General features: G+C 42.1%; 1 protein-coding gene across 4 annotated transcripts in view; it reads right to left on the reverse strand.

Annotated features, from left to right (window-relative positions):
* Positions 1 to 18,340, reverse strand: part of LOC140724820 (autophagy-related protein 2 homolog B-like) — a 136,235-nt gene that overhangs the window by 66,319 nt on the left and 51,576 nt on the right. For all 4 annotated transcript variants that reach the window (XM_073039470.1, XM_073039468.1, XM_073039469.1 and 1 more), the window contains 6 exons: positions 17,226 to 17,318; positions 14,340 to 14,528; positions 10,481 to 10,754; positions 6,345 to 6,453; positions 4,754 to 4,946; positions 3,297 to 3,439 (listed from right to left, as the gene is read on the reverse strand). In XM_073039470.1, the coding sequence (XP_072895571.1) occupies positions 3,297 to 3,439; positions 4,754 to 4,946; positions 6,345 to 6,453; positions 10,481 to 10,754; positions 14,340 to 14,528; positions 17,226 to 17,318 (1,001 nt within the window). The remainder of the gene's footprint in view (positions 1 to 3,296; positions 3,440 to 4,753; positions 4,947 to 6,344; positions 6,454 to 10,480; positions 10,755 to 14,339; positions 14,529 to 17,225; positions 17,319 to 18,340) is intronic.

The raw sequence follows: 18,340 nt of genomic DNA on the forward strand, positions 1-18,340 counted from the left end.
CACAGCAAATGTGAGGAAGACCCTAGTCAAAGTCAACTCACGTAAAGCTATGGGGCCTGATAACATAACTGGTCGGGTGCTAAGGGATTGTGCAGCCCAGTTAACAGAGGTTCTAACAGACATCTTCAACATCTCTCTGGAGCAGTCCACTGTTCCCACAAATTTCAAGGCAGCCACTATTATCTCAGTGCCCAAGAGGGCGACAGTAAGCAACTTTAACAACTACTGTCTAGTGGCACTAACCTTAACAGTAATGAAATGCTTTGAATGGCTGGTATAGACTGCATTAAATACCATCTTCTTGATAAATTGAACCCTTTCCAGTTGGTTTATTGCTCAAATTGGACCACTGACAATACTATACCATGTGCTGTCCTGTCCCACCTGCAAAATGGTGCTTCATATGTCAGGATGCAGTTTATTAACTTCAACTCGGCATTTAATATGATCATCCCTCAGAAACTGATGGGTAAACTGTCCTCGTTGGCTCCTGAAACCTGTCCACAACTGGATCTAGGACTTCTTGACAGAAAGATAGTCAGTCTGCGTTGGCAGCAACATCTCTAGCTCCATCATGCTGAGCATTGGCATCCCCCCGTGCTGCATGCTCAGCCTGCTGGGCTGTTCACTTTGCTGAAGCATGACTAGACTGCTAGATCCAGGTCAAACTGAATGAAGTTCACTGATGACACAACAGAGATAACCCTCATCAACAATATCAATGAGACAGTCAATGAGAGGTAGAGCAGCTTGTAGAATGGTGCGAGCACAACAACTCGAGTCTTAAGGTGGACAAAACTAAAAAGATGATTGTGGACTTTAGGACAGTGCAGGCTGACCACTCCTCACTGCACATAAACAGCTCCTCCATGGAAAGAGATGCACCAAGTTTCACATAACAGATGATCAACACCACCCCCTTAGACAAGAAAGTACAGCAGCATCTCCACTTCTTGAGGAGATGGGCACGAGCTTCCTCCTCAACACTCTCCCCTCCCATTCTAACCTATTTTTTTTATAGGAGCACCATCAAGAATGTCCTGACTTGCTGCATCACTGTCTAGCATGGGAATTGCAAGGCATCTGACTGCAAGACCCTACAAAGGCTTGTGAAGCCTGCTGGGAGGATCACTGGGGACCTTCTTCCACTGATCCAAGATATTTATCTGAACCACTGTGTATGCAGGACCCTTAGTATTGTCAAGGATCCCTCCCATCTGTCACACAGTCTCTTTGAACTCCTATCATCAGGCAGGAGGTACCATAGCATTAGGACAAGTACTGTTAGGATGGGAAATAGCTTCTCCCCCAGGCCGCAAGACAACTGAACTCTCTGACACCAGAAGTACCAGTAACGTTATACTGTTTACTTTTTACCATGTGTTGTATGCTAAATGTCAATCTTCTGGAATATGCTTTATTATTTGTTAACTAGTTAGGCCACACTTGGAGTACTGTGTCCAGTTCTGGTCACCTCAGTATAGGAAGGATGTGGAAGCATTGGAAAGGGTACAGAGGAGATTTACCAGGATGCTGCCTGGTTTAGAGAGTATGGATTATGGTCAGAGATTAAGGGAGCTAGGGCTTTACTCTTTGGAGAGAAGGAAGATGAGAGGAGACATGATAGAGGTGTACAAGATATTAAGAGGAGTAGACAGAGTGGACAGCCAGCGCCTCTTCTCCAGGGCACCACTGCTCAGTACAAGAGGACATGGCTTTAAGGTAAGGGAAGGGAAGTTTAAGGGGGATATTAGAGGAAGGTTTTTCACTCAGAGAGTGGTTGGTGCGTGGAATGCACTACCTGAGTCAGTGGTGGAGGCAGATACACTAGTGAAGTTTAAGAGACTACTAGACAGGTATATGGAGGAATTTAAGGTGGGGGGTTATATGGGAGGCAGGGTTTGAGGGTTGGCACAACATTGTGGGCCGAAGGGCCTGTAATGTGCTGTACTACTCTAAGTTCTTTAACTTATTTGTGGTAATATTAATTTGTGTGTTGTATGTGAGTTATAGGTACTGGGCTGTGCACCTTGGTCCAGAGGTCTCTTCTTCACATGTTCTACCAGTCTGTTGTTGCCAGTACAATCTTCTATGCAGTAGTGTGCTGGGGCAATGGCATCAACATAGGCTCATTAAACTGATCAGAAAGGCTGGCTCTGTTATAGGAGTCTAACTGGACACACTGTAGGCTGAGGTAGGACAAAGAACCCTCAGGAAAATCCTGGCAATTCTGGACAATGTTTCTCACCCTCTGCATGGCACCTTGGCTGAACAGAGGAGCACTTTCAGTAATAGACTGAGACTGGGACAAATGTGCTGCTCCAAAGAGCCCCATGTAAGGTCATTCATACCCTTGGCTATTGGGCTCAATCTACAGCCGGAGAAGTGATAATTCCCCCCCCCCCCGCCCCCCGTTGGACAGTTTGTAGCAACTTATTTTCATTCTTTCTTCTTCACTTCTAATATTTTGTATTATCTAATATTTTTGTATTATTTTGTAATTGTTTGTAATGCTACTGTGACACTGTAATTTACTTCGGGATCAATAAAGTGTCTATATATCTATCTTTACATGCATATGGTTGAATGACAATGAACTTGAACTTGCAGAGTAAAATGCAAGAAGAGGCATTGTTAAGACTTCATTTTAAAAATAAGGAATAAAATATATTAAAGGTAAATATGGCACCGAAATATATATTCGGCCTAAGAGAGGCATTGGCAAGTATGAAGATGCTTTAGGGGACATTGGGCTAAAAAGAAGTTGGAAAACACTGCTATACCTCAATACTAACATCAGGGAATATAAACAATAACAAAACTAAATCACAGTAACACACACAAAATGCTGGAGGAACTCAGCACGTCTGGCAGCATCTATGGAAAGGAATAAAGAGTCGACGCTTTGGTCAAAGACCCTTTATTAGGATTGGAAAGGAAGGGGGAACAAGCCAGAATAAGAAGGCAGAGGAGGGGATGGAGTACAAGCAGAAAGGTGACAGTGAGACCAGGTGAATGGGAAGGTAGATGGGTGGGGGGGGGGGGGGGGGGGAGATGAATTGAGATGCTAGAAGGTGGAAGAAGTAAAGGGCTGAAAAAGGAGCAATCTGATAGGAGAGGAAAATGGACCTGTGGGAGAAAGGGAAGGAGGCGGGGTACCAGAAGGAGGTGACAGGCAGGTAAGGAAAAAAGAAAGGGCAAGTAGAGAGACTGAATGGGGAATGGAAAAAAGAGAGGGGAGGGAGAAATAGCCAGAAGTTATGCTATGCTTACAGCAGTAATGACTTAAGACTTACCTGTTATACACTTTCTCATAGAATGCCTTGTTTGGCAATGCAAGGTTGAGTTTTGGTAACGTAAGCTCTAGTACGTAATGGGAGGTGCTCATGGTTTTATCCTGGAACTGACCCATTTCCAGTTGATCCCCTGGCATCACCATCTGTAGAGAGCACAGAGATCAAGTAAATTACACAGCATCATGGCACCAGGGAACTATACCAGTTTTCAAGTTACAGATGATAGCTGCCTTGAGCAAGATGATGGCAAAAGATTTGCCTGTCTTCATATGTTACAAGTTTACAAGTATTGAGTTGATGCCACAATTTGTGCATAACAAATAAATTTGCCACACAATTAAAAATTTTACAGACACCTATGACCTTATGCACAATCACAGTTCTAAGGGTGGTAAGGTAGCGTAGAAGTCAGCATACTGCTTTACCGTGCCAGAGATCACTGACTGGGGTTCAATTCACCTGGTCTCACTATCACCTTCTAACTGGTACTCCATCCTCTCCTCTGCCTTCTTATTCTGGCTTGTTCCCCCTTCCTTTCCAATCCTAATAAAGGGTCTTTGACCAAAGCATCGACTCTTTATTTCTTTCCATAGACGCTGCCAGACTTGCTGAGTTCCTCCAGCATTTTGTGTGTGCTACTGTGATTTAGTTTTGTTTTTGTCTATGTACCTACTCCGATGAAAGTCAACACCTAATTGCCAGGTTCATTTAGAAAGTATATATGCAGGTAACTGTGGGAAATCAAAGAACTTCAGAACTACTGAGCCCTTCTGTACTTTCTTTGTATCAAACCTGTCCTGCTATACCTGCCCTGATAAAGTCTGAAGACTGTGCAAGTAGAAGGAACAAGGGCCGGTGAGTTGGTGAGCCTGAAGTTTGGGGTCCCAGTATCAGCAAGTCCAGGCATCAATACCAACAATCGAAGCCTGAAGGTCGAATGGAAATGCAGAAGTGAAAACCTGATGTCCAAAGCCTTGAGACTGGAGACCCAGTGGCCTGTACCGGGGCTGGAGGACTGACTGCATGGGTGGGAGGGAGGGAGGAAAGTGGGTTGTTTTGCTGTTGTTTTTTTGTTGTGTTCTGTGTTCTTCTGTTGAGCACTGTGACATGCTGTGTTGGCACCAGAATGGCCTCCAGCACACCCTTAGGCTGTGTTAGTTGTTAATGCTAATGACTCATTTCACTGTATGTTTTGATAAATAAATAAATCTGAATCTGAGAGAGCTTTACCCTAGAAACAATGAACATCAACTTGGATACCTGAAATAAAATTTAAAAAACCTCCTTTGCCTTGATTAAACAAAGAAATGAGAACCAACAGTGTCACTCTTTCCAATTCATCATGCAGAATAATAACATGGCAATAATGATATATAAACTGTTTCTTTCCTATTGCTCTGGCAACTCAAAAATGAAAACTTAGCAATTTCTTTAATGTGTAAAAGAATTGATTTTACCTCCTCGTTTTCATACATGACTCGGCGAGAGGAAAAAGGTGAGGGTTCATGCTTTCCTAAATCACAGACATCTTTTAGTGAATGGCCTCCACCTTCTTCATCCTCCAACAAGTGATTTCCAGGCTCCTCATCTTCACTCGTTACCCGTTCCAAGATGGAATGCACGGCTGTTGGATTAACCTTTAGCACAACCCTAGAGGGACAAAACCTCCTTGTAATTAGTACAAAGGGAACATAATCACCATACCAGTTAAGCACGTAAGAAAGGATGTGCCAGCATTGGAGAAGGTCCAGAAGTGTTTCACTAGAATGATCTCAGGAATGGAAGGGTTAACGTATGCAGAGCATTTGATGGCTCTGGACCTGTACTCATGGAGTTTAGAAGAATAAGGTGGAAACTTATTGAAAGATCTAGAGTGAACATGGACAGGATATTTTCTGGAGCAGACAGAGGTGGGAAGATTTCTCAGCACTCTGGAGCTTAGTCGGCAGAGAGCTAGGAACGCAACAAATTCTGGAATTGCCCTTTCTACCTTGCTTTCTTCATGAGGAGCATATTAAAACCTACTTCATTGATCAGTTGTTTGGTTTCTTGTCCTTATACCTTACAAGGCTGAGTGTCAAACTTTGCCAAATTATGATCCTGTGAAGAGATGTAGGATGTTTGACTATATTAAAAGATACAAAACAAATGCAAGATATTGCCTCTGAAGCAATAAGCCTTTTCATGATGATAAATAAAAACCAAAATATAATCTTTCTAGATAGAAAAGTTAGATGAAGTAGCTTTGGGGAAAATGAGTGTGGAATATAAACAGTGGGATAGAACAACAGGACCATATGATATGTAAATTTGATAACCAGCATCTCCATTGGTTACCTCGCAATATTGTTTGGTTGAACACAGCTGAACTCTGCAATGTTTACACACTTCCAAACATTTAATTTCCCCCCAAGCTCTAAACACTTACAGCTTGTACACATTCCAAACTGACTGCGATCTAAAACCAAATCACAGCTTTTTACTTCCTGGTGCTTTTTGTATCGCTGTGAAAATACAGGTTACAGTAAGTTTAAGTTTGTAATTCAAATCTGTAGACTTGAACCTTCCTACGTACTGCAATTCAGACTGGGTGTTCAAGATTCGCACACCACATCATCAGGAACTAGGGTGGTATGGTCGCGTAAGGGTTAGTGTATTACTTTACAGCACCAACTATTGGGATTCAATTCCTACCACCGTCTATAAGGAGATCGTTTGTTCTCACTGTGACTGCATGGGTTTCCTCAAAGTACTCCAGTTTCCTCTCTCATTCCAAAGATGTACAGGTTAAGCTTACTGAGTCATGGGCATGCACTGCTGGCACTGGGCTGCCTCCAGCACATCTTCAGACCTTTTTGGTCATTAACACAAGCATGCACGTCACTAAATATTTCGATGTACATGTGACAAATAAAGCTAATCTTTAATCTGTTCTTTAAAATACCACACTGTTCACAACCTTAGTATATTCCAAAATACCTTTAATCCCAATGAGAAGCTTGAAAAAACGCACATTTTTGTAATATACCCAAATATATTTACACGTACCTTGGCCAATCAAACTTCCCACTGTCAGAGGTAGACATGTCTCCATCAGCACCATGTGAAACTTTAAGAAAGGTGAATGATGGAGTCTCCAGATCTTCCTGAAATTTACCTAATGTAAAGCAAACACCAGTAAGTGCCCAGTGAAAATATGACTCAGCTGACCCACCACACTGTGGTTCCCTGGAGCATAGGAGAGCCAGGGGAGATTTGATTGAGGTATATAAAATTATTATCATAGGGGTACAAAATGCAAACCAGCTTTTCCACTGAAGTTGGATGAGACTAAAGTAGAGATGGTTCAAGTATGGAACGAGCTGCCAGTTGAAGTGATGGGTGCAGGTTCAATTGCAACATTGAAGAGAAGTTTGGATAAGTACATCGATAGGAAGAGTATGGAGGCTATAGTCCAAGGGTGGGTGGATGGTACTAGACAGGATAACAGCATGGCATAGACTAGATGGGCTGAAGGGCCTGTTTCTATGCTGACATGCTCTATGACTCTATAAGTAGTGGACAGAGCTTGCAGAGAAGCTGCAAACACCAGAAAATTAGACAAACTACCAGCTCACCACAGTCAGATTTGAACACACTGGGTGACTCAGTACTCAGTACTGTCCCATCGTACCCAAAGACAATTATTACTCTACAGCAATATAGATAGAACTAGAACATAGAGCAGTACAACACAGGAACAGGCCAGTCCGGCCATAAAGTTGTGCTGAATCAACTAAGTAAATCAAAAGCACTCAAACACTAACCTCTCCATCTTCCTTATACCACGTGTCTATCCAAACGTCTCTTAAAAGCCTCTACCACCATACCAAACAGTGTATTCCAGGCATCCACAACTCTCCCGAGTAAAACAACTTACTCCTCACATCCCCTTTAACCTACCCCATCTCAATTTCAATGCTCGTCCTCTGGTATTAGACATTTCAACCCTGGGAGAAAGATGCTCTGTCTACTCTTATTCATGCTTTTCATAATCTTGTAAACCTCTGTCAGAACTCCCCTCAGCCTCCTTACTCCAGATAAAACAACCCAAGATTATTCAGCCTCTCATCATAGCCACGTCCTCTAAACCAGGTAGTATCCTGGTCAACCTTTTCTGCACCCACTCCAAAACCTCAACATCTTTCCTGTAGTGGGGCGGCCAGAACTGTATACAATACTCCAGGTGTGGTTTAACCAGTTTTATAAAGTTGCAACATAACCTCTTGACTTTTGAACTCATTGCCTCAACTAATAAAAGCAAGCATCACATAAGCCTTCTTGACCACCTTATCTACTTGTGTAACCACTTTCAAAGAGCTATGAACTTGGGTCCCAAGATCTCTCTGCTCAGCAACACTGATAGGGAACTGGTCCTTAACAGTGTACTGTCTCCTTGCATTTGCCCTACGGAGGTGAAACACCTCATATTAATCAGGATTAAAATCCATCTGCCATATCTCAGCCATTATCCCCAAATGGCCTACATCCTGCTGTATTCTTTGCTGGTCTTCTACACTATCAACAACTCTAAAAATTTTGGTATCATCTGCAAACTCACCCATCTACATTTTCATCCAGGTCATTGATATACAGTTGCAAGAAAAAGTTTGTGAACCCTTTGCAATTACCTGGTTTTCTGCATTAATTACTCATAAAATGTGGTCTAAATCTAAGTCACAATAATAGACACAATCTGCCTAACCTAACAACATATTTGTATTTCTTCAAGGTTTCAAAGGTACATTTAATGTCAGAGAAATGTATAAAATATACATCCTGAAATGGTTTTTCTTGGCAATACTGAGGACAGTACTTAAACAATCACAGTCTAGGTTCAAAAAAAGTATGTGAGCCTCTGAGGTAATGCCTTCTACAACAGCAATTTAGAGTCAAGTGTTCCATTCAATGAGATGAGATTGGAACTGTGGGTTGTAGTGGTGCCCTGCCCTGTAAAAAATGAGACACACAAAGTCAGGTTTCGGACAGAGCCTGCTCTTCTCAAAAAAGATCTGCTTACGTGTATCACGCCTCGATTAAAACTTTCTGAGCACCTTAGGAGAAGAATTGTAGAGATGCATGAAGCTGGAAAAGGCTAGAAAAGCATTTCTGAAGACCTGAGTGTTCATCAGTCTACAGTAAGAGTAACTGTCTACAAATGGAGGAAACTGTTGCTACTCTCCCTAGGAGTGAGGTCCTGCAAAGATCACACCAAGAGCACAACATGCAATGCTGAAGGGGGTGAGAAGAACCCAAGGATAACAGCAGAAACCTGCAGAAATCTCTATAACTTGCTAAACGCTCTTTTCACTGTAAGAAAAACACTGAACAGGAATGGTGTTCATAGAAGGACACCATGGAGGAAAGCATTGCTCTCTAAAACAAACATTACTGCACTTCTCAAGTTTACAAAAGACCACCTGCATATTCCACAAAGCTTCTGGGACAATGTTCTGTGGACACTTGAGACAAAAGTTGAACTTTTTGGTAGAAATATGCACTGCTATGTTTGGAGGAAAAGGAACACTGCACACCAACAGCAAAACCTCATCCCAACTGTGAAGCAAGGTAGAAGGAGCATCATGGTTTGGGGCTGCTTTGCTGCCTCAAGGAATGGACAGCATTCAATCATTGAGGGAATAATGAATTCAAAATTGCATCAAGATATTTTACAGGAGAATGTCAGGGTAGCAGTCTGTCACCTAAAGTTTAATAATAGTTGGATGATGCAACAAGACAATGATCTGAAACACAAGAGTAAACCAACAAATGATGGTTTAAAAATAAGAAAATTCATGTTTTGAGTCCAGATCTTAACCCAATTGAGAGGCTGTAGCACGACCTGAAGAGGAATGTTCATGCAAAGTATCCCAGAAATATTGATGAACAGAAACAGCTTTGTATGGAGGAATGATCTAAAATTCTTCTTCACTGTTATGCAAGTCTGATCAGCAGCTGCAGGAAATGTTTGGTGGAGAACATTTGGTGGAGAAAGAGGTTCTAGCAGTTATTAAATACAAAGGTTCACATACTTTTTCCCAGCCTGAACTGTGAATGATTAAACAATGCGTTCAATAAAGACAGGAAAAGTACAATTGTTTATGTGTTATTAGTTCAGGCAGATTGTGTTTAGGCGATTAATGCAGAAAACCAGGTAATTGCAAAGGGTTCACAAACTTTTTCTTGCAACTGTACTTTGCAAACAGATGTCCCAGCACAGATCCCTATGGAACTCCACTAATCACAGACCTCCAGCTTGAATAAGTCCTTTCAACTACTACCTTCTGTCCTCCATGCGCAAGTGAGTTCTGAATCCAAACAGCCAATTTGCCGTGGAGCCCATGCAGCTTAATCTCCTGGATTATGATGCATGTCATCTTAATCTACAACTGATGTGAAACTCATTGGTCTATAATTCCCAAGATTTTCCTTTGTTCCCTTCTTAAATAGAGGTCCAACATTAGCCACTTGCCAGTCATCCGGGAGCTTGCCTGTGGCTAGAGAGGATACAAAGATTCTGGTCAAGGCCCCAGCAATCTCGTCTCTTACTTCCTTCAATAACATGGGGTAAATCCCATGAGGTTCTGGAGACCTATTCACCTTAATACTCACTAGGAGGCCCAACACTTCCTCCTCCTTGACCTCTACACACCCTAATGTATTTATATAGTCAGCACTGATCTCCTGGTCCTCCATATCCTTTCCCTTGGTAAAGGATTGAAGCAAAGTACTCATTAAGTACCTCAGTCACATTCTCTGCATCCAAGCAAATGTTCCCCTCTTTATCCTTGAGTGGTCCTACCCTCTCCCGAGTTATTCTTTTACTCTTCATGTATAGAATGCCTTGGGATTCACCTTAATCCTACTTGCCAAGGATTTTTCATGGCCCCTCCTATAATTCTTTTCCGGCTTCCTTATACTCCATTTGATCCTGACTTCCGAAGGTTTACATAATTTTCGTTTTTCCTTCTTGACTAAATTCATCACCTCTTTAGACCTCCAAGGTTCTCTTATCTTTCCATACCTGTCCTTTCTTCTAACAGGAACATACCTTCCTTGTACTCTGTAATTGATCTTTAAATACCCTCCACTTGTTTGATGTGGACTTGCCAGAGAAAAGGTGTAATAAAAGCCACTTAGCTCACCAAGGAGCTCCTTAAAAGTTAGCTCAAGTTTGAGCTGCTCGTGGGATAAACTCCCACAGAACTCGGTCTTAAATTCCATCTCGCTGAACTCCAGGTGTAAAATTTCCTTCTGAAGCGACTTCTTGAACCAGGGCCCTCTTTCCTGGTCAGATCGAAGGTCTGGGATTGGGAAGCGGATGGCCAGCTTGAAAATGGGTGTGGTGAGCTGCACGGATGTTCGGTAGTTGGCAGGTGAGCCAGAATCGTCCCGGAAAACTTCAGTAAAAGCTCTCTGCTGCAAAAGGAAGCAAAAACAATGTCATCATACGGGGTTAAAAAGCAGTGCTGACAGTATGAACAGTGCTCCGTTAGAGATAGTGCACACAAATCTTTGGCCTCCCCAATTTGCCTGAGCACTTCTAACATTGTTTTATTTCAAACTTTCAGCGTTTGTAGTGTTTTGCATTTGGACAGCACCTGCTTCCCTGCTTTCAAACTTGCTAAATGATACCCTGTGAAATGCTTTGCGACATCTTAGCATATTAAATAAGATGCTGGTAACCGCATTATAGAATGAATTTGAAGGTTTTGGAAAGGGTGCAGAAGTTGTTCACTGAGATACTACATGGATTGGAGAGCATGAGCTATAAGGGGAAGTTGGGCAATTATGGCTAATATGAGGAGGCATAATTGAAGTTGATTGATGGAAAATATTGGGAACGTCAGAAGTTTTTTTTTGCTAGAGGTGATGGTAGAGACAGATATGTTAGGAGCATTTAAGAAACACTTAGGCACATGGATGACAGCTAAATGGAGGGCTATGTAGGAAGGAAGAGTTAGATTGATCTTAAAGTAGGTTAAAAGGTTGACACGTCATGGGCCAAAGGGTCTCTACTATGCTATAATGTTTTATGCTCCAATTGTTTTCTCTTAAACCTCAGAGGCTGAGGCATGATCTGAAAGAAGTATATAAAATTATGAGAGGCATTGATAGGTCAGGTAGTCGTTTCTTTCTCCAGGGTAGAAATCTCACTAGAGTTATCCTGAGAATGAAAGGGCTAACGTATGAGGAGTATTTGATGGCCCTGAGCCTGTACTTGCTAGAGTTTAGAAAAATGAGGGGGGATGTCATTGAAATCTATCAAATATCGAAAGGCCTAGGTAGAGTGGATGTCAAATAAATAGGAAATTGCTTTAAAGTGAGGGGGGAAAGTTTAAGGGAATTGTGCATGTCATAGAATCAGTTCACTGTTACGGTGAGCAATGTCATTCATGCTGGTTCAGGAGCCTGATGGTTGTAGGGTAATAACTGTTCCTGAACCTGGTGGCGTGGCACCTAAGGCTTCTGTACCACCAGGCTCAATGACAACTTCTATTCCACTGTTATCAGATTCCTGTGAATGTTGAAGCAGCAGGGCCCAATCCCAAGAACAAAGAATGACCCACTGTTTGGCTGATTTCAGCATCAGGCCATATCAGAAATATCAAGTATGGACTGAATTGAGGCTGTGGAGTCCAAGCCCAAGTGCATATTGGAACGGCAGGGCTTGGGTCTGAGAGCGAGGAATGACCCAAGGTTTGGCTGATATGCACCAGGGCTAGAGGAGAGGATCAGACTGGTGCTCAGCTTGCTGCTCTGCAAGGTTTACTCGTCTTTGCACTGAACTGAGGCTGTGGCATGCAACTAGGATCAGCTGCAGTGATGACTGGCTTTGTGAACTTCAGTTCTGAATGCCATTGCTTATTTTATGAGTTGCACGATTTTGCTTTTCTTTCTGTGCATTGTGTGTTTGACAGTCTTTTTTAATGGGTTCTTTTGGGTTTGTGTTTTGTGGCTGCCTGTAAGGAGACAAATCTCAAGGTTGTGTATGGTATACATAACTTGATATTAAATGTACTTTGAACTTTGACTCCTGAATTCGCATATTAAAATATGAAACCCAGTCTCCCAAAGTACCTTGTCTTGACCCTTGCACTTTGTCTCCATGCACTGCACTTTCTCTGTAATTGTTATAGTATATACTACATTTTGTTTTACCTTTTTACTCCCTTAATCTACTTATGTATTCAAAGTTCAAAGTAAAATTTATTATCAGAGTACATACATGTCACCACATATAACCCTGAGATTCTTTTTCTGTGGGCATTCTTAGCAAATCTATAGAACAGTAACTGTACACAGGATCTGTAAACATCAGGAACTGTAAACTAAATGAACTGCAATGCAGTTAATAAATAAGTAGCAGTAAATAATGAGCATTAAATAACAGGATAAAAAAAGAATGAATGCAATTATCCCTTTTAATCAAGGGGCTGATGGTTGAGGGGTAGTAACTGTTCTTGAACCTGGTGGTATGAGTCCAGAGGCACTTGTACTTTCTACCTGATGGAAGCAACGAGAAAAGAGCATGGCCTAAGTGATGAGGATCTTTGATAATAGATGCTGATTTTCTATGGCTACATTTCATGTAGATGTGCTCAATGGTTGGGAGGGTTTTACACGTGATATACTGGACCGAATCCACTACTTTTTGTAGGATTTTCCACTCAAAGGCATTGGTGTTCCCATACCAGAGTGTAATGCAGCCAGTCAGCACACATCGACAGAAGTTTGCCAAAATTTTTGATGACATGCCGAATCTCCACAGACTCCCAAGGAAGTAGAGGCATTGTCGCGTTTTCTTTACAATTATATTTATATGATGGGTCCAGGACAGGTCCTTTGAGATACCGACACACAGGAATTTAAAGTTACTGACACTCTCCACCTCTGATCCTCCGATCCTCCAAGGATTATTGACTCATACACCTCTGGTTTCCCTCTCCTGAAGTCTACTATCAGTTCCTTAGACTTATTGACATTGAGTGAGAGGCTGTTGTTATTACACCACTCAGCCAAATTTTCAATCTCCCATTTGCTCTTTAATTCATTGCCACCTTTGATATAGCCCACAACAGTGGTGTCATCAGCAAACTTGTATATGGTGTTGGAGCTGTCCTTAGTCACACAGTCATAGGTGTAAAGCAAGTAGAGCATGGGACTAAGTACACATGCCTGTGGTGCTCCAAACCTGATGGAGATTGTGGAGGAGACATTTTAGCCAATCCGAAATGACTGGAGTCTACAAGTGAGGAAATCTGGGATCCAACTGTACAAGGTGGTACTGAGGCTCAGGTCTTGGAGTTTACTAATCAGTTTTGAGGGGATGATGGTGTTAAATGCCAAGTTGTAATCGATAAAGAGTATCCTGATGTATGCAGCTTTGCTGTCCGTCCAGATGCTCCAGGGTTGTGTGAAGAGCCAATGCTGTAGACCTTTTGCTTCAGTGGGCAAATTGGAGCGGATCCAAGTCACCTCTCAGACAGCAGCTGATATGCTTCAACACCAGATTCTCAAAACATTTCATCACTGTGGATGTAAGTGCCACTGGGTGATAGTCATTGAGGCAGGTTACCATGCTCTTCTTGGATACCAGTGTGTTTGAAGATGGCTTGAAGCAGGTGACTAACACACACTGTAGGAGAGAGAGGTTGAAGATACCCGTGAATACACCAGCCAGTTGGTCAACACAGATGTTCAGTACTAGGCCAGGTACTCTGCCTGGACCAGATGCTTTCCTTGGAGTCACTCTCTTGAAGGCAGACTGTATGTCAGCTTCAGATACCGAGGCCAAAGGGTCATTGGGAGATATGGGGGTGCACAATGGTTCCTCCCTGTTCTGGTGATCAAATCGAGCATAGAATATTTGGAATTATCTGTCTGCGTGACAGGCAAACAAAAGCCTTTCACTGTATCTCGGTAGAGGTAATTATAAACCAATACCACTATCACCAGGACATTGATCTTATGTGCTGAAACGTAGTTTTCTCACAAACTCACCAGACTAATGTGCTTGTTAAAAGATGTGTACATGTGTGATGCCATCATTTCTGTTGTCCCGAGCTTTTGCGGCTGCAGCAATGAGTTAAGTCTGTCCACAATACTGATGTCTAATTCCGACTGGATGGGGCCAAGCTCAATCTGTAGTTCCGCCTTCTGTGGTACTGATGCTAATCTCCCTTGACTGCCCTGAAAACAGACAACACGTTAACCGTCATACCAAATATTTTTAAAAAAATCTTTTCACTGGTTTACTCGGTTAAAATACTTTACTGTGACCTGAACACAATAATGCTCAAAGTTCAAAGTAAATTTATCATCAACGTACGATATGTATTACCATATATTACAATGAGATTCATTTTCTTGTAGGCATTCAAGGGAAAATAAAAAAAATACAATAGAATTTATGAAAGTTTGCTTAGTTTTCACACATTTGAGCACATCTGCCCTCTGAGCTGTGGTGCAGCCATCTAATACCAAATCTACCTAGATAACAAGGCTCTGGGGGCCTCATTCTCCTCTTACCAATAAACTGGAATTTGTGCAGAACAGAGAAACCTTTCTTATCCTCATTCCTTGCAATAGTGGTGACCCCAAGCTGAGCTTAGGACTATATCCTCCAGTCAAGTCCACCTAATTCTAACGTGGCTTGGCTTGCCTGTCTTTCTATTGGCAAAACCCATGTCCTTATTTGCTACCTTCACTAGAGTTCAGAAGAATGAGGGGTGACCTAATTGAAATCTGTCAAATGGTGAAAGGCCTTGACAGAGTGACTGTGGAGAGGATGTTTCCTATGGTGGAAGGGTCTAAGATCAGAGGACAAACCTCAGAATAGAGGGGCTTCCTTTTAGAATGGAGGTGAGGAGGAATTTCTTTAGCCAGAGAGCAGCAAATCTGTGGAATTCTTTGCCACAGGCAGCTATGGAAGCCAAGTCTTTTCATATACTTAAGGGAGAGGTTGACAGATTCTTGATTGGTCAGGACATGAAGGGATATGAGGAGAAGGCAGGAGACTGGGACTCAGGAAAATTTGACCAGCCATGATGAAATGGCAAAAAAGGCTTGATGGGCCAAATGGCCCAATTCTACTCCTACATTTTATAGTCTTATGGCAACAGAAATTTCTATACTCTGAGTACATGTTCAATTTGATGTGTAGGTGAAAATTTTGAATTGGAAAACAGCACTCAAAATTTGTACAATTCCAATTTTCAATGACAGGTTTACACTTTGGAGACATTGAGGTAGATTTTCAGCTTCCTGCCAGAGGATAGGAGCAAACTTAAGGCAGTGGAACATTAGTCTCAGAACAAGGGAAAGAACATGAACATTGGTTGGTATCTCACACTAGAGATTCAGGCACAACAATCAAGGGCAACATCAAGTGCACCACTGACAGAATGCCACAGTGTTAGACAGTCACACTGCATAGAAATAGGTCCTTCAAGCCCAACATCCATGCAGATATTAGCACCCGCTTACTCTAATCCTGTTTTAGTTTCCCTCCTGATTCTGCCACACATTAGGGCCAACTTATACTGGCCAATCAGAATTACATTCAAATTTATTTATTTATCACATGTATGGCAAAAATACATTGAAATGCATACTTGTGTTAATAACCAACACATCCAAGGGTGTACAAAAAAGCTGAGTTCATCCAGCTTTTTTGTACGTCTTGATTTGACCACAGCATCTGCAGTGTACTTTGTGTTCACACCCAAGGGTGTGCTGGGGACAGTCCGCAAGTGTCATCACACATTCCATCACCAATACAGCATGCTCACAATGCCTTTGGGATGTGAGAAGAATCCAGTAGACCTGGGGAAAACACTACCAGGGGAATTTGCGAACTCCACAACGATGGCACACAAGGGGAAGACTGAACCTAGGTCTCTGAAGCTGAGAGGCAGCTGCTCGACTAACTGAGCCACTCTGCTGCCATGTTGAACACGTCAGCTTTCAAATCAGACAATAATATGAACTTTGTTCACTCTCCCAGAGGGAATCAAAAGATGCCCTGAGTGTAGAACATAGAACAGTACAGTACAGGCCTTCCAGCCCATGATGTTGCGTTGACCTTTTAACCTACTTTAAACTTTTCCTCCCACATAGCCCTCCATTCTTTATTCCATTCACCTAAGAGCACATTAGCTCTTAGCTACTTAAATGCCCCTAATGTGTCTGCTACCATCACCACCCTTGCTAGTCTGTTTCATGTACCCACCACTCTGTCACTTCTAAATTAGGCTCCCTTTTATTAGCCATTTCTGCCCTGGATTAAAAATAAATTTTGTCTGATCTATCATCTATAACATCCCTATCAAGTAACCCCTCATCACTCCAAAGAGAAAAGCCCAGCTCACTCAACCTTTCCTCATAAGACGTACTCTCTAAACCAGACAGCATCCTCTGCACACCCCCTGGAGCTTCCACAACCTTCTTATAATGAGGTGAGCAGAACCGAACACAATACTCCAAGCTTAGTCAAACCAGGGTTTAAAAGTCACACCACTGGCAACATTACCTCACAGCTCTTGAATTCAAACCCACGACTAATGAAGGCCAGCACAACTTTTTAACAACACTATCAACGTGCGCAGCAACTTTGAGGGATCTATGGACATGTACCCCAAGATCCCTCTGTTCCTCCACAATGCTAAAAAGAACTGGAGGCGGCTTCCACTGTCTTGGGTCCACTTTGTAATTCCTCAATTAGCAACAATTAATTAGATTCTGGTAATTATCGGACTGTCGTTCGTTTGAGTTTGTTGTAGATAAATTAGATGAGGCTTTCCTTGCTTTACACTTCACTAGCTGTAGGGTGTTTCAGCAACACAAGGCTGTGTCAAGTGCAGCAGAAATCCTTATTCCTTTTCATACCTGGACTCCTCTTCGGTCAATGTGCTTGTAATGAATCTGCACAGAAGGTGCAGGATGAGCTTCTGTCTCATACATAGATTGAAATGTAATCAGCTGCGAAAACAAAAAGCAGCAAATCAGAATCGGGTTTATTATCACTGACACACGACATCACATTTGTTGTTTTGTGGCAGCAGAAGAAATAAAAATCCATAAATTACAAAAATATATAGTGTTCAGGAAAGGAATAACAAAGTATTTTTTGGGGGTTCATGGACTGTTCAGAAATCTGATGGTAGACAGAAAGTAGCTGCCTTGAACTATTGAGTTTCAGATAAAATTTGGGTACCGTGATAGTGCAGCAGTTAGCGCAATGCCTTTATAGCTCAGGGCATTGGAGCTTGGAGATCAATTCCAATACCATCTATAAGAAGTTTGTACATCCTTCCTAGGACCATGTGAGTTTCCTCCTGGTGCTCCAATTTCCTCCCGCATTCCAAAAACACACCAGTTAGTAAGTTAAGTAGTCATTGTAAATTGTTCTGTGATTAGTGTAGGGTTAAGCAAGTGGATTGCTGGGTTGTGTGGCTCACTGGACTGGAAGGGCCCTTTCCACACTACATTTCTAAATAAAAAAAATTAAACATCCCGAAGTGATGTTCTCCTTGGATCACTCGTGCCACAAACATTTTATAAGCCATCCTCTACTGAAACTAGTTATCCTGAAGGTACTGGACCCCAATTTCATTGGCATGATGACATTGCATTATGTAATTAGTTGTGCCAATCCAAAGACTAACTTTTCCTCCTTTAATGCTGGTAGCATCATCACCATAAAAGGAGCTTTAGAAGATGCATTCTTGACAACAGGAAATACAAGTTGAAAGCTAGTCAATACTGATGTATCAATGTCTCCTGTATACATGAATTTTGGTGAGATCATTGAGTATAGCAGTTGAGGTGCTATGTTACAGTTGGACAAGACATTGGTGAGACAGCATTTGGAATACTGGCTTCAGTTCTGGTCACCCTGCTATAGGAAAGATGTCATTAAACTGTAAAGAGTACAGAGGGAATTTACGAGGATGTTGCCAGGAGATGAGAGACTGAGTTATAGAAAGAGGTTGAGCAGGTTA

The sequence above is a fragment of the Hemitrygon akajei genome, chromosome 3, assembly GCF_048418815.1.
Source record: "Hemitrygon akajei chromosome 3, sHemAka1.3, whole genome shotgun sequence".
Taxonomy (NCBI): Eukaryota; Metazoa; Chordata; class Chondrichthyes; order Myliobatiformes; family Dasyatidae; genus Hemitrygon; species Hemitrygon akajei.